The sequence below is a fragment of the Chelmon rostratus genome, chromosome 18, assembly GCF_017976325.1.
Source record: "Chelmon rostratus isolate fCheRos1 chromosome 18, fCheRos1.pri, whole genome shotgun sequence".
Classification (NCBI taxonomy): Eukaryota; Metazoa; Chordata; class Actinopteri; order Chaetodontiformes; family Chaetodontidae; genus Chelmon; species Chelmon rostratus.
Window position 1 is genome coordinate 5,304,631 of NC_055675.1, and position 24,317 is coordinate 5,328,947.

Below are 24,317 nucleotides of genomic sequence, written 5' to 3' on the forward strand. Positions count from 1 at the left end.
AATAAGAGACAGATGTCTCTTGATTGGTTTGAGCACAGGTAAACCCCTGAATGCATCATGATGTGCTGAAAGTGTGTCAATTACTTGAACGTCTTAGGTCAGATGTTTCAGTTGAGGATGAAGGAACAATAATATCCTTCCACATTTTATTACACATGTATTATTCATCAGTTTCATAAATCAATTAAAACAGAGCTTGTTATGATTACTGCAGAAAGTGGGATGTAGTTTGACACGTTGGAACATTTAAAATAAATGGCCTTTAAATTTCCGAGGGAGACATGGTGCCGCCCTTGTTTTCTTACGTTTCTCCTCAAATGGACAAATGAATAGCCAGATGATTGACTTGCTTAAACCCAAATTGGTGCTATTCCCTTATCTCCATCCAAAAATAGATGCTCAGAGTTTGTTAGTGTGTGCTATACATCCCCATCCCCTCTTTTCTGAGCCTGAACACAACGAGCATGAATGGACGACTGTGGACTGCGGGATCTGAAATGTGGCTAAACAATGAGGAAGTGGAGCAGAAAAGAGAGGAAGGGCAAAGTCAGGGAAGGAAGCGCGCGTGTGTGTGTTGGCGCTTTTTCTTTCTCTTCTGGAATGAGTCTGACTTTGTAATTGGGCCGCTTCAGGGCTCAACTCTGCTTGCTCTCATTACTTTCCGGCTGGCTGTGGACGACCTGAAAGCTCGTCCTGTCGTTGTTGTTATACTGTGTTGCATCACGACATCTATTGCATCGCTCTCTTTGCACACACACACCTACACACACACACAGTAAATACTACGCACAGCATGAGTAGGACTGCATAATGACTTTAATTTTTGTAAATCAAAGGATGCACTCTCTACAAACACAGAAAGTATCTGAGAGTGCTGGTCATTTATTCACAGTGACGTACGACATGCTGATTAATACAATTCACAATACAGACATCCATTGTGTGTGTGTGTGTGTGTTGTCCCTGTATGTTTAAAAGCATTGATCCAGGTAGAAAACCTTGCATTGTACATTGATCACTGTGCATCAGGCCGTCCTCTCTTATTGGCTCAGTGACTTCAGAGCCACGAAGCTCCTCAGACACAGTGACGTTATTCCTTTAATGTGATTACTCCTCCATTACACCGAGAGTAGAATCCACATTTTTTTTATTCTGCTTCCAATGATTAACTAATGTGATTTAGCAGCCAGTGTATTGATCACTGGCACCCGTCCTCTGAAGACAGTAGAAAATCCACAGCGGCGCTTCTGTTGGGTTTTAAAGCTCGTCCATCAGTCCTCCACCCAGCATCCTGCTAATTGTTGGATTTATTTTTACATTTGTTTCAAAAGATCTGAAACACACAAATTCATTTTCTTCATTGTATTCAGCACCAAAATTACTATACAAAATGGCATATTCTTTACAACAACTTTAAGGCAGACTAATCAGTTCATCAGTCGCAGACTGCTCCAAGATTTGCTACCAAGTGTAAACACCAAACAGTAGTTATTTCAACATATAAGAAGCTATAAAAATGATCAAAGTAGAGAGTGTTTGTGTGTGTGTGTGTGTGGTGAAAGCTTATCTAAGTAATGCCAAGTGACTGCTTCATAGTCTTGCTTCATCAGTCGTTAGTAAAAAGACATGGAGGTATGGTTCAAAAGAGTGAAATCAGACCATAACCAAATGACAGAAGTGATCAATGTGGTGCCCTGCATAAATGTTGAGCATCTACAGTAGTTATATTCAACCTCAGATTTACTGTCCATGTGTGAGCGGAAGCCTGGAGGCCTTTCCAGGGAACCAATAATGCAGAGTCACTGCACTTTCATGAACTTAAAGCAAAAGCTTTATGATCTGAATGCCTCTCTGCCAGGAGAGGAAAGGTTACAACATGTGTCCTTTAGCTACACTAAAATGTCTTGTTAGCATTAGATGCTGCGCGGAGCTGAACTGCTTGCTTTAAATATACTGTACAATGCTAAAAAAAGAGTAATAAATTAAGGTTGTTTAAAGGACAAATAGAGAACTTGCATGCCTGAGGTGTGACTGATGACAGATGACAGAAAAAGAGCCCATTTTAAGGACTTGACATTTTTTCAGAATTCCAAAATGTGTGTGAAAGAGCGGCGACAGATTGTAAGAAGTGTCAGCCCTTTGTAGGTCCCATGTTTCAACCCTCACTAGAATCCAGCTCAGGTTCCCTTCAGGGCCCTCTGCTCCGGCGCTTTTCGCCGACGCTTCTTTTGCCGTCTCCTGATGGAGGCGTCGAAGCAGGTGACCATCATGACGTTGGCCTTGCAGAGGTTGAGCCTGTCCTCCAGCCGAGCCGTCACCACTTCAAGGGCCTCCAGATGCTCCAGGGAGTCCACCTCGAAGGTCTGCCACAGGTCGACTGGAGAAGGAGAGCGAGGTGACACCAAAGCAGTTTGTTAGGAGGCTACCTTTTTTTTTTTTTTTTTGCTGCCCCGTAGCTCTGTTTGATGCCCCAACTTTTGATTAATACCAGTGACAAATACTTTGCAGGATGCTCAGATTTCTTCACTTTGATACACACACATGCAGTTTTAAGACAAACACACACAGTTATTGCCATTTCAAGACACTCCCATACTATAAGGCTTGCTTTGGCGAGGTTGCAATTTGAACTTGTTGTCCTGACTCCCTCCACTCCTGCCGTGCCCCTCTTGTGTAACAGCACAATGTACTTTGTGTATAAAGCAGAAAATATAATGTGATATAACAGGAAATTACAAATTGTGCCAAGGGTAATACTAAAGGTGGTAATGAGGGCTGGATGACTGTCCTAGAAATAGCAGGATGCTGCCCCCTGTTGAAATGCTGTCATACTACAAGCTCATTATTTGATCCTTCACTGAAGGACTAGTCAAATAATAATTAAAAATAATAAAAATTAATTGCCAACCATTTTGATATTCTATTCATCCTTTTAGTCATTTTTTAAGTAAAACAGCCTTCTGGGTCCAGTGTCTCCACTGTGTGTTCTGCTGCTTTTATTTGTCATACATGCTGATTAAGTCAACATCTCTGGGTTTTGGACTCTTGGTCTGAAGAAATCAGCTATTTAAGATGCTTCCATGGGCGCTAAGAAAAGGTGTTTTCCCATTACATAGGTAAAACTCTGAATTAATTAACTGCTAAGATAAAACATTAGTAACACTCATTATGCCCCTAATTGATAGAGATTTTTTACATGAGGCAAGCTGTTGTGATAGAATGTATACCGAATATGGTTAAAAAAAAAACAAAAAGGGCATGTAGATTTACTGTAATTTTCAAAAGAAGAAAAGTCTTGTCTTGCATGCTTATTTCTTTAGAGAAGAAGTGATTTGACTGACACTCTTGGTTCCACTTGGCGGGCTCCAGCATGAGGTTGTGTTTGGCCTGCTCTAGCTCTCGCCTCAGGTTGCTGTATTTGGCTCGGACCTGTGAGATCCTCTGCTGACGGTGCTCCAAAAACTTCAGCTTGGCACTGAAGCAGGCCGGCCCCTGAAAACGCACACACACACATGCACACACACAGACACACACATTTCACTACTTTTATTTATGTTCATATAGCAGGTAATGGTCTCTAAAAAAGCTTGTATTTATTTAAAACTTCACTTCTGCTGCCATTGATCTCATGAATAATAATAACGTGGTGTACTGGCTGCAACACAGTGTTTGATTTAATCCTCCACACACACATAGAGGTTGGATGACCAACGGGGCCTCCCCAGTCTCTCTCTCCACCCACCACATCATAAACACCATGTTAGGGCAGGGAGGACACCTCTGGGGATTGAGACAAGATCGGCCTGTAGGCTTCTAAATAGAATTACTCTCTGATTATACTGACCTTATTACACATGAGGGACAGTGTTAAAGGTCAGTATATGCACATTATAAAGGGACACAAAAGAAATATGAAGCAATTCAAATCAATTAAAATTTTACTCAATATGTGCTACCTATTTTAAAGAGACCTGTCATTTTTTTAGCAACAACATATTCTGGTTGTTTTACCTCCAGTGTTCTTTGTCCTTCGCTGCAGCATTGACCCAATTTCCCCCCGTGTGGTCATTAAAATTGTATCAAAGTTGCCGTGCCTGAGACTGGTGGAGGCGGGGAACAGTCTCATGAGGCCAGACCTCTCGTCATGGGGACATTACGTCACCGCATGTGCCGCATTTACTTTTCAGGCGCATTTCATCCAAACGCAAGGTGGAATCTTTCCTTTAACCTCTGCGTACCCCGGGTCAGTTCACTGATCTCGCATATGAAAACTAGCTGCTGCCCATTATAGCCACAGTCTTTATTTGTGCATGCTGCAGTAGTTGTGCCTTCCTCAAGGGCACTGTGCCATTCACTTCCCCGCCCAGATTTCTCCCAAACGATCGAAGCAGACAGACTTTTGATCTCTTCCCATAAGGCCACTACATGAGCTGTGCCAGATTGTTTGTAAAGCAAAGCAATTTATTACCTCATCTACTTACAGGCTGTGGAAAACACAGAAACAGCAACAGCTGTGAAGATGATGTTTTTATCCATTCACATTTTGGTCATCAAAGACATTTTAAAGATGATATGAGCATTGTGAATAGGACATTTTTTATTGATTTAGTTGTGCTGTTACTTAGTAGGGTTAGTAACAGCACTGCTAAATCAATAAAAAATGTCTTAGTTGCACTTATTGAACTTATCCTTGTCAAAGCTTAGCTTTCAACATTTGAAATCTAAAATTGAAACTAAAATCAGTGATTCAATTTGATTTTTTTTAAGTATTTTGGTAGCTTAATTTATGTTCACAACCTGAAAATGAGATGAGCAGCAGAAAATATGAACATTTATTGATTGTATCCGATTGGCTGAAATAAAAGGTGTAGCCTACTAACTTTCACACCTAATTTTCACCACCTACAATAGACTACATGCTCCAGATGCTGGAGGTGCACAACTATTAAGTTCATAAGCTAGTGTGGTTAGCCTGCAAGCTGTCCCTGCAGGAGATGCCTATGCAGTTAGCTGCAAGGGCTAATTTCTGTCTTTAGTCTGTGTCAGACTCAGAGACAAGCATTTGAATGAATTTAAATGAACATTGCATTTGATTGAACCTGAATAAAACTTAACTTTGTGTACCAGCCAAATGTTTTATTACACTTTTTGAGTAGCTAAAGCTAACATAATAGGCTGTCTGTGACGTTGATCAGTGTTCAGGTCGGTGGCTGGTGAAAATGAGAAGTTATTTGAATGTTTGCTCTTTACTCTTTGCTCATGAAAAAGTGCAAGGATAGATGAAAGGTCTGATAAGAGCATTTGTTCGATATTTTGCTAATGCCCCCACTGTGAGGCAAACTACTTTTAATGCAATTTGCACTTGGGCTCTTTTTCACATCTGATGCTGGTATAATAAGACTTTTGAGACCCTAGAAGAGGCTGGGCGGAGATACCTTCTATCAATACTGCTAATCCTGCTGGTTGCCAATAGAGGTTGATAAAGGTCATATTTTACATAATGCCTTTAAACCTCTGATAAAAAATCAAAATAAATCCAGCACCTGTTTGCCAGCACCTGCTCTTTTCTGCATCCTCTGCACATTGTCGATCTCATAGACCTTGATCTCGTAGGCCTCCGGGATTCCCCGATCCGCCCAGCGAGACCGCAGACCGCTAGCTGAGCGTCTCAGGGACACGGGTGTATCATGGGAAAGACGACGCTGGTGAGTACCTACAGCAGGGTGAGGCAGAAAGTACGGTGACATGCTGGATCTCAACTGCTTGTCTTTCTCTTCTCCCTCTTCTGAAGCTTCCTACTGCACATACACAGTGAAACTGTTGAGATAGTCTTAATTTATAAAGGTAACTGATCTAATTATATTTAAGGTACTAATTAAGTATTGTATTTTAGTTGACTTTTCAGCTTGTTGATTTCAAGTTTAGTGTTAATAAATTGCCCATACTGAGACAAAGAGAAGTCACTGTTTGCTGCCACTTAATTTAAAAACTTTATTTATACCAATACCAATTTATTCTTACAATAGATGTACAGTACATGGAATTCAAATTCAGCAACACAGACTAAGATTATGCTGTTTTGTTCTGAGCTCATATCTTTACAAACGAATAAGCCTGAACACGGTGCTCATGGATCTACAAGGTGGCTAATGCCGTAAAGAGAGCGTTCTTGAGCCGGTACATTAGTATTGTCGGCTAACATTCTACACTAAAAGCATCACTGCTTTCTCTGAGTAAAGTTCTATGATGAATGATGGCTTGTGTCACGAAGAGGACTTCAGCGCGCAGGCCATGTGCTCTAATGGGGAGCTGAGAAAAATTTGCCTGAGGGCAAATACAGCTTGCCAGGGCACCCATATTATTCATAGAAGTCAAGACAGGAGACACAGTTTCTGTAACTCTTTCTGGATTGATTCAGTTTGCCAGTACAGGAAAAGATTATGTTACTGGAATCCTAATACATTAAGAATATGTTTTAACTCTGAGTTGATTACGAAGGGGAGCACTTAAGAAATTAGATGCAGACAAAATTTGATCACCCAATTAATGGCAGATTATGTTTGGGGACTGACAATTCATATGCTCATGAATGAGCTCAGGAGCTCGTCCTGTTAGAGATTCTCGGCGTGTATCGATCAGCGAGTATTGGCAGTGTGCACACACAGTCATCTTTTTAATTTACTGTATCAGCCAAACACTCTTCATTTTCTGTATGTGTGCTGCCATTAGCAAGTGCCGTCACTGGCTTCATGTATTAATGATGTGATCTCCTACACAATTAGACTTTCAATGCCAGTAGGGAAACTAGGTCAGACTGCACTCTCCAGATGTGTGTCATCTCCAATTAATGTCACATTAATATGTTATGTTGTCAGATTACAAACCAAAAAATACGATGGCCGGTCTGTGATTCCGAGAAATTGTGTTGTTTATAGTTTGGAAAACATCTGAGTGTCCGGAAAAGAAATTATACGGCAGATTTAAGAAAATGTGTCAGATGTAAACTTCACCTTTATAAGTGTTTTACTTTTCTTCCATTTAAAAAATAAATACTGGAATGGACTGAAATTTTTGTAAGATTTAATTTATCTGCTTCAATGTGACAATTTTACCCGTGCATTTAATTGGATCGGTGTGACGGTGCCAGCACAGCATTGGGACACGGCAGGCAAAAACGTCATATTCTGAAAATCTATGCCCTTAACTGCATCACCAGGCAACAATATTTAAAAGAATGACAAAGTAAAACATTTGATAGAAACAAGTGGTTTCTTTAAGAAAAGGAAAATATATGAATCAATCTAAAATGGTCATTGCAGGCTGACATTAAGATGCTCAACATACATGCTAACTATACTATACTACACTTTTTGAGACCACATTTAGAAAACACCTAACACCAACAACACACTTAGCACTTGATTAGGTTGTGATCTTTCCAGAAGACAAAGTCATCCAGTTCAGTTCATAAAAGGCCATTTATTCCAGGTGTTTTACCTGTATTGCCTCTCCTGCGAGATGATCGGCTGCTGCGAGCCACACTGAGGAGAGAGCCGCTCCTGTCGCTGACAGAGTCTCTGTTTGAGGCGCTGCTGCCCGTGGCTTCACTGTCCCTCACCATGCTGTCATAGCCACTGCTCACCATGCTGTTCCTGTTGGAGAAATGCAGGGAGGTCTTCCCCATAGCTGGTGGCAAATCTCCACTCAGCACACTGGTGGTGTCACTTGCGTGCCCGCTCATGTGATCAGGCATGCGGGGAGCAGTCACCCAGCTGTATGGCGAGGGAACTGTGGTCATTTGGTCCAGTCCTCCTGAAGTGGGGCTGGAGGCCCTTTCCTTGAGGAGGTCTGAGATCCGGCCGTTAACAAACCCCTGGATGGCAGATTTTGTGGATGAGCATGTGGAGCTCTGGCTCGGGGTCCGACTGATGGAATGAAAAGACCGCGGAGGGGAAGAGGAGAGAAAGGAGGATGTTCGTTCAAAGCTAACGGTTTTAGCATCTGGGGAAAGACTGGCGCTGCGGTTGATGGACTGCCGCAGGCCTTTGTGGGGTAGACTGAGGTTCTTAATGCTGGGGGCAGACAGTCGACGGACTTTGGGGCTAGCTATCTTAAGTTTCCCCACAGCAGAGAGCTTGGAATGGGTATGCCTAGCAGACTGAGTTACAGGGTCTTCTGAGGCAAAGAAGTGATGACTCTGGTCAAACCGAGGATTCTTCCTAGGGCTCCTGCTCGCCCTTGGCAATGTACAATCTCTCTCATTATGTCCACTATAACCTCCCTTACAAGCCCCTTCAATACTTCCCTTGGAGCTCGCCTTAGAGCTCACAGAGGTGTTACTACTGTCTCTATCCAGAGTTGGGAGGTCCCTCTGGGTTCTACCAAGGGAATTAGTCCTGGTAGCCAGCTGCTCCAGTTTGGCACTGAAAAGCCTGCTGCTGTCCTCAATGGGTGACTTCAGCTTCCCACTCATATTATTATTAATTCTTAGACTTGAGGTCTTAAACAAAGATTCAACCCCCTTTCTGGGAGCACTACTAGCATGCTGTTTGTACTCTTTTCCATATTTCCGAGGAGAGGAGACATGAAGTCTGTGGTTTGATGTGGAGTGCTGTCTGCCCTGCCTCCTCTCCAGAGTTACTCCTGGACTACATGGGGTGGATGATGTCACCCCCCTTGGGTCTCTGTGGTCGTCTGCCATGTAACCGCCATGGTAGCTGTCCTGGTGGTTGGCATTTTGCCAGCCTCTAGGCAAACTACCTGTTTTAAATAAAGCAGGGGTGGTTTCTTGGCAACCAGGTGAAACACCAATTGTCTTGGGGGCATTCCCAAGACGTCTGGAACAGATTTCTCCCCCCTCTGAGCCGCTTGGAGTGTTAGTGGAATAAACATGTTCCCTGTCTCTTGGGTGGCTGTTCTCTGTATTTCTCTGTCTCTTTCCACACATTTTGTTTCCTGTAGCTTCATCGCAGAAAGCTGAATCTTCCAGAGCCATTGGTGCATAAGATGTTTGGCTAAAAGGTGAGTCACATACTTTGTCAGACTTTTTGGCACGTGTCTCTGAGGCAAAAGCCCCACTCCTCTTCTCAATGGCCTTCCTGTCTTCCGGACATTTGACATTACTCTCCCTGACCTCAGATCGTGACTTGACTGCTGTAAAGGTGTTTAAGGGACTTTCTTTTTCTTTTGCACCATCCAACTCATAATCCGTACCTGTATTAATCAGCATGGGATTTATAAACGAAGGTAAGAACCTCTTTTCCCTTCTGAATTGACACTGGGGCTTTTCAGTATTGACCTCTGTAGCTGCAGATTGAACTACAGAGCTTTTGTTTGTATTAGAGGAACCTGAAGCTACAGATTCGTCGCTGACATTGCTGATTATCCTGATTGGTTGAGAGCTGGCAGAGCCTTGAACATGTTCCTGTGATTTGCCAGCATCTCTGATACAAATAATGTTTCCACCTGTCCTCCCGCTGTTCAATTCTCCACTGATGGTCACCTCCTCCACCATAGAGAAGACAAGCTCATCTTGACCTTTTAGGTCCAGTGGCTGTTGAACAGTCACTGTGATAGTGGCCTTCATTTCTTTAATGTCCTCTGTGGGGCGTTTAGGTAAGGCATCTCCATGTATAACACTGGTAGCCAAGGAGTGAGAAGATGAGCAGGAGGAAGAAGGAGATATGGGAGAGCTCTTGCCAACGGGTGAGGTCCTTCTGTCTGGTTTGAACCAATAAGCAGCTTCAGAACGCCCTTGCTTCCCTGTAGGCTGATGTGCAGGGGAACTTGTGATGGCCATGCCTTGAGCATCCACATCAAAGTCCTGTGTAAAGAGCTTGTCATCTGACTTCAGAGTTCCATTTTTGGGCAGCTCAGAGCAAAAGGTCTTTTTAAGACTGAGAGTTTGATTCAGCAGTTCCTCGCTGGAACTGGTTGCACTGCACTCCTCACAGTCATACAAACCTGAATCCTCTCTCTGAAAACTGTCTCCAGGGAAGGAACCATCTGTCTGCTTCTCTCCGACAGAGGTCTGACTGCAGCCTAACCCCTGATTCAACGTCTGTGGTGTTTCTGATGATTCAGTGTCTGCCTGTTTCCCTGTTTCTTTTTGGGGTTGTGATTTGTTTGTGACATTGTTAACAGAAGGCCCTTTTGAAGAAGATTTGAGCAACTCCATTGTCGCCTCGCTTCCATCTATGCAGCCCAAGCGCTCTTGAAGTTCAGCAAATGTGTCACATTTAAGACAGTCCCTCCCTGGCTCCTTCATGTCTGTCTTCAGCACTTCAATATTCCCTTGAATAGTTTCCTCATTCTTCTTCTCTCCCTGCAGCTGAGGAATTCTCAGAAGCTCTTGGAGCAGAGCAGTAAACTCTGGGTCATCCATGTCAGCCTTGTTAGGATGCAAAGAGGGTATGATGGGCACGAATTCAGGCTGTGCCAGTCTTGAGGTTGTTTTGGACTGGACCAACCCATCCGAGTCTAGCTGGATGACTGTGTCACAGGACTGGTCACTGCTGGAGCGCTCATCCAGTTCACCGCGCAAACGGAAACAAGGGACGTCAACATCTACCTCGTCGGTGGAGTGAAATGCCCGCAGGGACAAAGACGGAGGCCCTCTCTCATAATCTTTTGTCAAACTCCTCCCGGATGGAGAACATGAGGTGGACTGCTGTTGGATGGAGATCAATCGTGGAGTTAGTTCTAGAACTGGACTATCCAAAACATAAATCAACAAATGAATCATTGGTGTGCCTTGAAAACAATCACATGGTTAGTATGGACAGTAAGTTTTAAAACAAATTAAATTCTAAAACTCTCACTTCCTTTACAAAAAGGGGACAGACACTGTGATGTTACTAAAAGATGGTTGGTAGAAAGACAATAAAGGGTATGTACAATACCTTCGTCCTCTTCTGTGTCCTGCGGATGCGAGAAGCCAGCTGGATGGAGGATAAGGTCTCTTGAAGGTGTGCCAGTGAATCAGCAACCTCAGCAATCACTGTGGTATGGCAATTAACATGGCCCAAGGACTCTCGAAGGAGCATAGTCAACTTACTGCCCCTGTACAGAGACAGAGCAGATGTCCAGACATTAACTCAAAGGATCTTTTAGGCAAGATAAAATTGGTTTACAGAAAGAAATCTGACTATTTTTGAAAAACCAGTTGCAAGACCAACAGTAGGAATTTAAATGTTTTCACCAAGTTACATTCTTACTTGTTGGGGATGTTTTTATGTCCACTTAGTAGAGACAAGACAACAGGGCCCAGTTCAGAATACAGAGGTTTATTTTTGCTCATACCCCTGATGCCACTACACACATCTATCATGGTCAGCTTAGTGGGGCCACGTGAACCTACGGATAGAAATCAGAGAGCAGAGGAGAGTGTAAATGCAAAAAGCTTTGCATGTTTCCAAATATGTAAATAAAGAACACAAGAACTATAAGATGTGCTGTATATTAAACTACATTAAATCAGCAGTGAGTTTAGGGTTAGCTCATGGGGATTCATGCGAGAACACCAACTTCACCAGTGACATGCTGCCCTGCCGGCTGAATAATTCATCACAACCTTTGCCAATGGTGCTGCTTTCTGTACGGGGGGGCTGGACGTGGAGAGTGAAGAACATTATGGAGGTGTGGGACAGGTATGTAACGAAGTCACTGTGCCGACGTGCCGCAATGGCTGCGTCCAGGAGGGAAGCAGCCCGCTCGGCAGTGGGGGCCTTCACCCGGTTGTGGTTACGTAGCTGGAGAGAGGGGAGAAGATAGTCAGAAAACCATCAATGAACCAATGAAAACCATCTGCCATTTGATTTTTTCTGTCAGTCTGCCACAAGTATCCCACTACTGTCAATCACTATGTGTGTTTTGATTCAGGTCTGGATGCCAGATTATTAAAATAGCATAATTATGTAGAGAATTGTTTAGCCTTAGGTTTGCACTTTCATAGAGTGTTTTAGTGTTCACTGTGATATCAAAAAGGTAGGTTTCACTTTCGTTGTATTCAGTGAAGAAAACAGAGAAATGTGGTGTGAGGTGCTGGCTTGAAATTGACAAACAGCAGTGCGAGGGAGGAGATAGCCACATAATCAAACTGTAATCAGATGTAATCTTTTATGCAATCTAATAGGTTTCATTCACTACCAGTATAATCTTCTCACATAGAATGTCGACCATTATCCAGATTGACTGTCTACATAAACATTAACACTAATCCTATAATATCTAGGGAACAATGCCTGTAATCTAATTTGGAGGGATTCCAAACAAGTCATGTATAACACTACCTGTCACTGACACGTCCCACTGAAACTATATGGGCAATTCATTTGATCAGTGGACAATGAAAAAGGAGTTTCTCCAGGGTTATGGCTTAATTTTCTGGTTCTCAGCTCTTAAAACAACTATAAAATAACATTTATTTGAATGTGAATTTTAAAATTCAGACTTTGATGCATTGCCAGAGAAGTGAAGCCAAGAAATTGTCATTTCTCAGCAACAAAAAATAGTCTCTCTGGTTTTCAGATTTGGGACCGTTTTATTTGTTTTCCAAGATTAATTAGACTGTATATAATCCAATCAAGAATAACTCTACTTACTAGTCATTTTATTTGCTTTTAAGGCTGATTATGTTCTTCAAAAGAATACTGTTTAGATCAGTGGACCCTTGTGTGCTTGCAATTGGACAGAGAAGCAGACAGACTGGGTGAGACACAGTAGAAAGTTCTTGCAACAAGCCCCTTTTTTCCTAATAAAAAACCACCTTTCTTTCTACCTGAATTCCATAGATGGGGTCCTCCTGGAGTCTAATATGGGCTTTTGGGCTGTCCTGGACACTGCCTAATGAGGGGACAACTTCCCCCAGCAGATCCCTCAGTGTGTCCTCCTCTCCACAGCAGAGCTCTATAGCGGACACTGAGACAGTCAGATCGGTCCAGGTCTTCTCCCTCCGCCGCTCAATGGCACTGTACAGCCAGGAGATGGCACAGGGAATCAGCCCGAGCTTCTGGATGCTCTCGCCGCTCCCCACCATGCTGGACCAGGATCCTGAGGTAGACAACAGAGCACGTAAATGTATGCATGCTACACACACACACACACACACACACACACACACACACACACACACACACACACAAAGGCACACATATAGGACACATACATGCACATGCTAGCTTTTAAACACATGGGCACTCTGTCAATACATACAATATACACTTTGAGAAGCTGCTGGTGCACTAGCTTACACGAACCTGGAGACAATACATGCACAAATAAATATGGAGCATCACACCCACAAACACTTTCCGATTTTCAGATGGACCGGAGCCATACAGTATCTTCAAGTGCACTTTTGCCCCACATTAGTTTTGAGTTATGGGCCTGTTTTATACTCTCTTGTCTTCTCCAAACTCTAATTGAATGAGGACAGGAGAATTGGTTTACTCCAATTAAAGGCCAAGCCGCCTGCCGTTATTCAGAGAGAATAGTACACTATGGAGGAGATTGATATCCCCTGGCTGTGGGCCACATGTAGTTTGTATTGGCCAGCTAATTCAATCAGATTTACGGAGAGTGGCGTCATGTGAAAAAGCAGCTCCAAGGAGACCCTGTCCTTACCCTGTGTGTGTGTGTGTGTGTGTGTGTGTGTGTGTGTCCGTCCATGTGTGTCTGTCTGTGTGTGTGTCCGTCCGCGTGTGTGTCTGTGCGTGCACACGCCACAAATCTATTAAACCTCTTCACCGACCCTAAGTGCAGGGTTCCATCTCTCTAATAGAAACGTATTACGGTCCATTTTGTTTACAGTCCCCTCTGAGCTCAGTGCTTCAGCAACATAAAATAAAATATTTGTGTCCTTTCGTCCAGCATGCTGACGTGTCTGTCAGGGAATGGGACGCATTAAAAAAGCATATGTGTTGTATAATTGATGAATAGGCTTTTATTCACAAAGTAACAGGTGAGAGATGAATGACTGAGAAGGAAAGAGTTGAAATGACAACACTTTTCAGTCACTGCTGTGAAAAAAGGACGACAGAGAAATAGAACAGGGGTGAAAGCAAACGAACAGGGAGAGTGGACATGTGGATCAAGATTGATAAGAGCACAGAGAGAGAAGCTAGGGATGGGGTTTAAGTGATAGAGAAAGAATGAATGATAGCAGGAATGGGACAGAGCAGCAGGAGGAGGAGGGGGTGGATGGCCCCTGAGCACAGATAAAAGCATCCCACTCCCATCTTGAGATTTTAACCCATGGCCTCTCGCAGTGACCGATTACTCACCCACATCAGCACATCCCAAACCAAGAACGCATCCATCGCTGCCGCTGAGCACGCAGCGGATGACATCAGCCAAGACGCCTGCGCACACCTCGGCCTGGCCAGAGAGAACAAAGGACAGCGAGCGTCTCATGATTCATCTGAAGAAGTACATCCAACGAAACGAGAGAGCTGAGGCCGAGGAGAGGCGCACACTGATTCTGGAGATTCCCTTGGGCTCAGATACTGTAAGGGGAGCTCGGAGAAGGTTGAATATAATTGATGGACTGTATAATTGTGGTGGCTACCCAGGCCCTCATCAGTTTTCAGGTCAACAGACAGAGAGAGCAAACCAACCGTGGTGTGTCGTGTACGGAGGGGAAAATATGCACCGAGCACTTGAGAATGTTACACTATCGACGAATCTGTTAGAACAACTCCAGCAAGACAGATTAGCCTTAAAAAAAGAAGCACAGAATCATCTGAATTGTGTCGAGCAGTAATCACGATAAAGAACCAAACCTGGCTTGACTCTTTAGGATAGGCAGCGTCAACGTTGAAGGTCTTCAAAAGTTTTTTGCCGTCCCTGTCTAGTGTCATCGTCGCGTGGGGTTGGCTTTTGCTGATTGGTTCTATTATGGTGGCTCTTTTCTTGGACGAGTCAATGCGGAGAACAGGTGGTTGGCCTTGGAACTCTGACAGCGTTGGACTCACCCTCAGCACGACTTTGACCTGTGCACAAAGGAGATTGGAGCATGTTGGAAATTACAGAGGGATGGGAACTGTTGAATACTCACTGAAATGTTTTAATACAGTATGATGGGGTAAACATACTGTAGCGGCATGGCAATGTCAGTCTGTCTGTTCTTCTACCACTTTGGTCCAGTATGAAATATCTCAACAGCTATTGCATTAATTGCCATGATTGCCATGGTAGTCCTGCACAGTTTCATGGTTGTAATACCTTTGGTGGACCCTTATTTTGCATGCATGGAGCGTGTATGTGCTCTGCTTTGACAGTGAATTCACTTCTCAAACTAAATACCAGCAGCGAACAGAAACCCGTGGGAAAAAAAGTTTCAAAACCGTAAGGTTCAAAGTTTTAGACATCAGAGTCCTTGCATCTTGGAATCTGAGAACACCGTATGGAGCGAGAAAACTCGGAAATACACATATACAGACTGTATGCATGCCACAAAATCTTCAAATACTTTGCGTAAAGCTTCCTGTTATTTTGCCGCTTGCAGCATGTTTTTTATTTCTATTTATACACTGTGTTTGAAAGGTGGTTTAAGACTTTATGTTTACCATACAAGGTTTTTTTTTTAAAAAAACTCAGGAGCCTAACATCAAATGTAGCTGTGCGAGAGGAAAGTAATAGTCAGGCCTCATCTCTGAGTCCCTGCTGCTCAGCCACAGGAGGCTAAGATACTATTTTATGCAACGTGGGTTGCAAGAAACCTCGACTGGAAAAGGGGAACCTAGGCAGAACAAAGTAGTAAATGTCAAAAAGGATAAGGTTTGAGCACTGGGATGGTGAGCTAAAGATGGTGTACTTTGCTGTTGCAAATGTTTCCAACTAACATCACTCCAGTGAGACACATGCGTGCCCTTTAACACATCTGGCAATCTGCTCTTTTGCTTTAAAACTGATTTGTATAAATGCAAAAATGAGCAGCATGTTAATAAACATGCTTTCTTTAGGCTGCAGCAGACATCAGTTGATCCAGTTAGTGCAGAAGCCATACATGCACTTACAACTGCATGGCTATGCATACCTCCTGCGATATTTCCGCATGTCATGACATTAATTCCTTAATGCAGTCCTCTACAGGAAGCCTTAGGATTTAGAGGCTTTAAGGTCTTAAATTAAGTTAGACTCTGACTCTGACAGCATTTAACAGTGCTCATAGGTCTTAGTCTGCAGGAAGACGAGACGACATTTACCTCACAAAGGACTATAAGTGCTATTAAGGTTTCTAAGCAAATTATAACAAAATTATTCTTAATCAAGGTTCAGGTCTGCAGGATTGCAAGTAGCTCTGTGTGCCATGACACCCAGTCAAATGTTGTTTTCTTGAAACTGTCCAGGACAGCATTACACCATGATGACATCATTGACAATGTGAATACCTGAAAGCCATTTTCCATCTGCCACGTCAGTTCCCAGTGACTGTGAGGGATTTGTTTCCTCAGCCCTCCTCATAATTTCAATACCTTATGCAAGAAGTGGCTCCCTAATCCTATTGAACATGTGTCAAACTCTATTTATGAGGGTTAAATTATTCAAGAGACCCATTTACAATGGGAGAAAATCCTCCTCCGCTCTCACACACACATAATCTGGCACGCAGAGGCGCACAGAGCTGAGTGCTCCGGCAGGTGTGGCTGGCGGCGGCGTCTATCTGAGCCCTTATCTGTAACTCTAGACTAAACCCAAGAGTCCATCTATCTGAGACAAGGGGAGGGCAGCCAGCCATATTGATCTCCCCAGTTTCTCCCAGAGGAGGTGAGTGGAGGAGAGGGGAGGAACAAGATGGAGACATTAGCACCACATTACAGTGTATCACAAAGAAGGGGTGATATAGGATCTCCTTCAAATAGACTGTGATCTGTTTACTCTGTAACAAGGGTGCTAAAAACACTTCCAAGGTGGTGGTTGTGTGGGCGAGGATGGTAGCATACACTTTGAAAGTTTGTATAGATGTATTTCTATAAGATACAAAGTGGCCCATGTGTCACTGTCCTACAAATTTTGTATATTTTCTATTTGAATTTATATTAGCATATCGAATGTATGTGTGCACTGTAAAGAACACAGTAGATAGATCATGTCATCTGTCCCTCTTTATGCACATTATAGAGGCAAAACAGGTTGCGTGCCTCTTCCATTATTGAGCATGTGGTATATGTTTTTTGTCTTGCGACTGTCCTGCACTGATGGACGTTGTTGTTGAACTTTTAACCCGAGCTGCGCTGACCTTCATGAGTGCAGCTAATGGCTGAAAGCTTCTGCTTGTGCAGTGATCAGAGGTGGAGTTAAATGAATAAAGTGTGTTTCTGAATATAAGTATGTGATAAAAAATCATCATTTATTACTGAGCCCAAATTGAAAAAACTGTTGAAGTTTGATATTTTGAGAAATATGCTTATTTCTTATTTACTTATTATTATACTTATTTTCTTGCCAAGAGATGACAAGATCAATACCACTCTCATGTTTGTAACAGTAAATATGAAGATAGAGACAAATAGTTAGCTTAGCATAGACTGGAAACAGGGCGGACCTCAATCTGTCCAACACCTTTAATTCTTACTAATAAACACATAATATTTAATTTGTTTAATCCATATACAAACCATGTAAAACACACAAGTTATGGTTCTACAAGAAATTACATGCTGCCTTCCCTTATGCTAAGCTAAGCCTCATATGCGTACAAACATGAGAATGGCATCGATCTACTCATCTGTCCTTAAATTCCTGTGAATTGTTGGAATTATTACCAAACTGCACCCAAACCAAATGTGGTTCACTAAAAAACACAAAAATCTCCATCTACTGTAAATCTAGTGGAATTTGAAGCGCTGTAGTCTACCTTGCCAACACTGGGCGAGTCTTTGGTTCTAGTGGCAGCTTGGAGCAGGCAGGAGGGGACGGGCGGTGGGCTTTTCTGGATCAGCTCCCTGAAGCAGGTGGAGAGATGAGCGGGTGCTGGATCAGAAGCCTGGCCCTTTTTCCTCGATGTCAGGTTGAGCTTCTCGGCCGCCCTACGGGGAAGAACGGATGTGGCGAGTCATACCACCGAAACTTATGGTGTAGCCAGGACAGCCGCGCTGCAGGTTGAACTCATTTGTGCACACAACAAGTGCTGTTTTAATAGAGAGAGATTTACCTGGCTAAAAGGGACATGGCAGCAGTGTTGGCGATGGTCACCACTCTGGATATGTGAGGGATCTTTGAGCTCGTCTGTACGATCCCAGCATCACCACAGCCCGGTGCAGCATCATCTGCAGCCTGCTAGAAGATGAGGCTCATTATGAAAATCCAAATCTATAATTGCACTCCTGCACCCACTGCAAAGAGGGCTATTGTGACAGGAATTACTCTGGGGACAAGTGAGGGGTGTGTCTGGCTAAGTAGGGCATGTAGGCTGAGAGCGCAGCGGGTTAAACTTCCGCCATTACTTATATTATGGCTCAGGCTGGCTGCATGTGGAGTGTGAGGAATAGTTTGTGACTGCTTTAGTGACTGCTGTCTGAGTTTAAACCATGACTCAGAGCTGAAGAGGTGCAAATAAACACACGGTCGCTGCCTCGGACACACACACACACAGGCACTCCAACTCCAACACTTGGACAGCTGTAGCTCCAGGATGTGTGTTTTGCATCCATTCATGTCCGTGCCATGTGTACGCAACATGACCTATTCAGCATTCAGATGCTCAACATGCAGTGAGCGAGCCTCGCCGCAGGCCACTCAGCCAGCATCTTTGTCTTACAGCGGGCTCATGCCGCTCCCTGGCTTCCCGCTTCATCTGCGTCTCAGGCTTTTTTTTTTAGGGCAGGATAACAACGTCAGCTCAGTTTTTTCTTTTCATAATGTCCAACCATATACCAATTAGTGCCATAGGAGGGCTGCAGTGGATGATGGCTTGGAAGGAGACTGGGAGGAGAATGAAGACAGGGCTAAGTTAATATATGTAGCCAAAGGTAATATGGATGGTGTATAGATACTCCTCCACCCCTCCTCCTGGCCTCTTCTTGACTCATTTCTTCTGTCATAACCATTTTTATCTCCACTTTTTCTTTGCCTCTGCTCTGATTCCTCTCTGGGTTTGCTTTCATGTAGTCTGTTATTATCCCTTGTTTTTTCCTCTCCTCTCCCGCCCTTCACTCCATCTTTTTAAACTGTCTTTTTTTTCCTGCCTCCCATCTTAAACGCTTCATTTCCCTTCCTCTTCCTCTGCGATCCATTTTTCCTCCGCCCTCCTTTTTGTCTCCTCTCTCCTCACTCCTCTCATATTATTTCGCCTCAGACACATAAACCTGTATTGATCCGCTATCACGCTGGACCCGCTCGGCTAATTTCTCATACAGTCTCGCAAAGCCCAGGACAATTTCAATATAAGAAGATGTTTCATTGTTGTTGTTAAATTTGATTAGACAAGTCGATTAAGCGTAATGGGTTAATTACGATGCTGCTCTTGAGACTGTATCAGTCCAATTGACCATTCGCTGCGCCCCACCCCCGTCAACGAGCCTGTTCTCGCAGGCCACATAACGATAACGGTGGCAGCTTTATTTAAAAATGGGTCCTCAACAGAAATGGACAAAAGCCGTCTTTTTGTTTCTAGCAGGCCACCTTCGATTTTGCTGGCTTCCGTTAGCATATTTTATCAGCTAGCTAGTTAAGCTTATGCTAGCTCGACTACGACTTTGATGTCAGTGCAGTCTTTGGTTGGCTCAATGTTTCCTCTAAAAAAATGTCTAAAATGAGGAAAAACATTAACAAATGTGTTTTGTGTGGAGGGTAAACTTCCTTAAATCCAATCAAGAGCAGGACGGCGCCGCTAACGTTAGCCTAAACCCGATAGCATCCAGGACCAGTTCCCAGCCACTGGATGTGCTATTGTGAACTGGGCTTTTTGAGCAGAGCCTATAACCCCAAGATATTGTAGAATTTAATTGTGACCCTTGAAAGTAACGCTAGCTTGGGTCACTATGTGCAGCACTATAAACACTGCCTCATCATGTGTGATGTTACACTTGCTAAGATATAATTGGACAATTGCTTTTCCAGGGAGGTGTCAGCCAGATCACATGATATCTACAAGTAGTTTGCCAAAGGAAGGACTTTCATATTTGGCTTTTGTCCATATGGATCGGAGGTAAAAACCAGCAACATCACATAAAACATCTAAAACACTCTCACTCGCCTTGTACTGCTTTATAACCTTTTTCATTTGAGGCTCGGGGGAGGGCGGGCTCAATCTGGTGTAGCTTCCATCACAGTAATGCATATTTCACCATCCGCCCTGTTAAATATGACCACCCCGCCTATTGATCACAAGTGCTTTTTGACTGGCTGGCTTTTATGACAGGGGTAAATCATGACCCAATTCCATTCCATTAGTAAAGTACTTTCAAACAATGTCCTCAGCCATGGGATCTAAATAGGTTCTGATTAGGCTCTATGAATCACTGCTTTGCTGGCACGTGCACCCGTAAAGATGTACTTTACCCATATAGCTCATTAAAAGGGGAATGCACACCAGGGGATGTGTTATGTGTGATTTAGTGGTAGGAGAAGGCTTTTAGGGGTACCTGATGGCGAGGGTAGATGGTGACACCATCAGTGCTGGACACAGATTTAGAAGCAACCAGCTGCTGCTGTTCCTCTACCCAGCGGTCCATATCGGGGTTGGGGAGCTTGGGCCCCCTCCGCCTGAGGGTTTGAGGGGTCCTCTGAGGCGTCCTCGGGCTTCTTGGGCTGTGAGGACTGTGGCTGCGACTGCAGGGTTGATGGACGGCCTCCCTCGGAGCTCTGTCTCCATGCTTTGTCCCACTTTGTCCCAGCAGTGAACCGGTGCTAAAGCTGGGTTCAAAGGCAGGCTTAGCTAATGACTGACCCCTGCTCAGAGCCAAGTGGACGGCCTCTTGTTTGAGCTGGTTCAAGTTTACACCACAAGATCCGCACTCTCCCTGCTCCCTCTCTCTGTCCCTGGACTCATTGACGGACCGACTATGGACGTGAAGGTTGTCATGAAGAAACGTAGACAGGTCGCTGGAGTCCTGCAAAATTACAAAGAAATAGCAGAATTTACCAAATGCAAATAAGCTTGCCCGTTAGGTGTTTGAAGTAGGTGCTTGCCTGTAATTCAAGCTCTATTTTCACAAAAGAGACTGAGCTAATAAGATCACAGATTCATCATAAGCTTCTCATGAAGACATTAAAACAAAGCTAATTTACTTAGTTTGACTTCTGGCTTTAGAACTACAGTACATGAATGATCACCGAGCATATGAAAATTGAGTCGTGGGGAAGCAGTGAAAGCAATTTTAGCACTTAGCGAAGTAATCATGGAGTCAGCAGTATTGATTAATACCATCCCTGTCATTTTTAAAAGTGCAGTAAGCAAAAAAAAAAAAAACTTACTTACTGCAGCTTTGATATAAAATAAAGGTGTCATGAATCTCTGTTGTTAGCCACTAGTTCATGAAGAACATGTCAGCATGCAGCAATGGTTAAAGGAGCTATTTATTGTCATGTTCCCTGCTGAAGAACAGAAAATAACGCTGCTCCCTGGCTTTACAGGTGGTACAGTGCTGCTGGAAAATGATACAAGCAATGGAAAATAGCTTTGTTTTCTGTAAATGAGTGCTGGACATTCAGCCTTATCATTTTACACAATCATGCCAGGATAATTTAATAAGACTGTGTTATTCTGATAGACAGTCGTTATCTAGATGGAGGCTAATAATCAAATTCAATTTACAAAATTCTGACAACGTGACATTTGAAAACGTTTAAATCCCAATCATGGAAAGGGTTTTTGGCATCTGTGTTCCCGGCATCGACCCAGGCTGTCAAATCTAACAAAATGAAAATCCGACCATCATTTTGCTTTTCATCCTGACAAAGACACTCCTGTCTCGCATCCTGTTTGCCCTTGACACCTACCAACATCCAACACACCTCCTCCCTCCTCCTTCCCATCCGTCCCACCCATCCTGCAAGCTGCCAGCGCACTGCCGGTGACCCATATTCCCCCAGAGGAGTATTATAGGAGCCCTCGATAATTATGTAAAAAGAAAGCATTAAAACTCCAAAAGTGCTGAAACATCAGGGACTAAATTTATGTCCTCCAAAACAGCATTTCCTGATTTTCTTCATGCTACGTAAAAATGGCAAAATAAACCAACTCTACCACCTGAACATTTCAGTTTCAGGTCTGTGTCTTCCATTCGTCAAATAGAAATGATGACAGATACATAAAGGAAGAAATGTCCTGTGATAGCCAGACTTTCCATCTCAGCCAGATTGCAAGCCCATCCAAAAAGATGACACTGCTTTAGAGAAATCATGCTCGGATCAATAAACTTGCAGGAGCTGGACGGCTTATCAGATTTCATCTGACCATGTCTGTGGCCACAAGATACCATCTCCCTCCTGCTCTCACTGTGCACTGCTCCGGCAGGCTGTGGTCTCCCTCTAAAAACCTGATGCTAGCTGCGCCCCATCCCACTTAAGAGGACAAAAATAAATAGTCTTCCCTCAGTGGAGAGGGCTGTGGGGATGACACATGGATGTCGGAGATGAAATATTCATGCCCATTTGAAACCACTCGCGCAGGAATGGCACTGGTTTACTTTGTCTATTGGCGAGGTTGATGGATGTTGGTGGTGACAAATGTACAGATGGATGGTGTGCGGACCTCCCAGAGGCAGCACTGTAAAGACCCACACACATTAAAACGCATAGACATACAGCACTCACACATACAGTCAGAAAATGTGTTAAAAGAGGCAGTTTTATGAACAAAGTCTGCATGCGTGTGTGATTACATTAGGACTGCAATTAATGTTTTTCCCCCTCAATGCATCAGTTAATGTTTTGGTCTGCAAAAGAAAAAGAAAACAATTTCCCAGAGCCCGATCTGACACATTCATATTGCTCATCTTGTCTGACCAAACCTCCAAACCTTACAGATTTCATCTCAAAACAGACTAAAAAACAGGAGCTGTTCAAATTTAATTTCAGTTATTTAGCTTTATTTTTTTTTAAAGGACTTAAATGCTTAATGGATCAAAATTGCTTCTGATTAATTTTCTATATTGTTTATCTAGTATTCTCACTGTGTGCGTTGAAAATATGGGTGGAGGGGAAACTATGCAACCTTAACAATCTGTTTATGTTGGGTTATTAAATTAAACCTTATAACTAATTATTGCTACCATACTATATTTTTATGATCCAACTGTCTATAAATATGAGGCCACCCATGTGTTTACTTGAATCAGCCTATAGTTTTGTCTTATTATTTGACTCAAAACACCACTCTAACCTTTTTTTCCCCCCTCATCAACACTATTACCATCCTAACAGTGAGCAGCCTGGTCTGAGATGCATTCATGGTCCGTCCCGGCTACTGACCTTGGTGGAGAAGTGATGGTGAACAGCCAGGCTCAGAGCTTGCTTCTTGAGAGCAACAAGGGTCGCCGAGCACTTCTCACAACACGCAACTTTCCCGTCAGACCTCCCGAAGCCGGGATTCACCGACATGCCGGTCCTGCATATGGTCCCGCTCGCAGAGGACAGGGTGCTCCTGATGCGGTCTCCCACGGTCCCAGGAAGGGACTTGTAGGACGGGACAGCGTCCGCTCTCTGGCACATATTCCGACGTGGGCCGCCTCTGGTCCCACCGGCACCCTCAGGAGCGGGGCGCTCCTCGGGCTGGCGGTCTTTCCCGTCAGCAGCTGCAGAAAAGCCGCCGGGCTCACAGTGATGCTGCACTTCTGAGCTCTGAGAAACAAACCATTACAAGAAGGATGTATGTGGGCTCTGCCAGTGGGAAATTAGATGTCAATCGACGTGGACAACTGCAACCACACCCAAATGTGTTTTTCTTGCAGTGCAACAATATCACTCTTGTGTGAAGCTGTATAAAGATACTACAGTGAGTTACAAATGGGAGCAAATTCTGTTCATAGTGAATAAATCTGACTTACCCAGTGTGTTCCTCCTCCGACCGACGCAGGAAATCTCTCTCTTCTTCCAGTCAGAGATGACATGACAACTTGTTAATATTTAAAAAGATATCCGAACAAAGGCAGGCTGCACTTTTATTGAATTTTGCCAGAGCTCCGTGGATGGAAAGCAAAAATATTTCACTCATGGTGGGCTTGAATGCAAAATGTGACAAAGTAAGAGGCTGGCGACACTGGCTGAAAGCCGGAGTGATGACAGTGGAACAGTGGAGAAGGAGTGAGCGCACCGGAGAGCGCTTCACGATTTCACTTGTTGTTTATTATAACCGCCTCTGGGAGGCAGTAAGG

General features: G+C 43.7%; 1 protein-coding gene across 1 annotated transcript; it reads right to left on the reverse strand.

Moving 5' to 3' along the window:
• Window positions 1-2,244: 2,244 nt before the first annotated feature.
• On the reverse strand, window positions 2,245-23,544 carry kif26bb (kinesin family member 26Bb). The gene is made up of 14 exons (XM_041959160.1): window positions 23,416-23,544; window positions 20,586-21,053; window positions 18,155-18,276; window positions 17,858-18,029; window positions 14,781-14,990; window positions 14,283-14,376; window positions 12,779-13,050; window positions 11,573-11,750; window positions 11,217-11,355; window positions 10,902-11,061; window positions 7,498-10,669; window positions 5,558-5,713; window positions 3,342-3,492; window positions 2,245-2,377 (listed from the first exon to the last, which is right to left on the reverse strand). The coding sequence occupies exons 1-14, from the start codon at window positions 23,542-23,544 to the stop codon at window positions 2,323-2,325; spliced, it is 5,478 nt and encodes a 1,825-aa protein (XP_041815094.1). The 3' UTR covers window positions 2,245-2,322.
• Between the last annotated feature and the right edge of the window lie 773 nt (window positions 23,545-24,317).

Coding starts and splice junctions, on each gene's coding strand:
- kif26bb (XM_041959160.1), bottom strand. CDS start 23,544: ATGTCGGTGAATCCCGGCTTCGGGAGGTCTGACGGGAAAGTTGCGTGT. Junction 11,062..11,216: donor CATAAAAACATCCCCAACAA/GTAAGAATGTAA, acceptor GTCTCTGTACAG/GGGCAGTAAGTTGACTATGC. Junction 3,493..5,557: donor GAGGATGCAGAAAAGAGCAG/GTGCTGGCAAAC, acceptor GTGCGTTTTCAG/GGGCCGGCCTGCTTCAGTGC.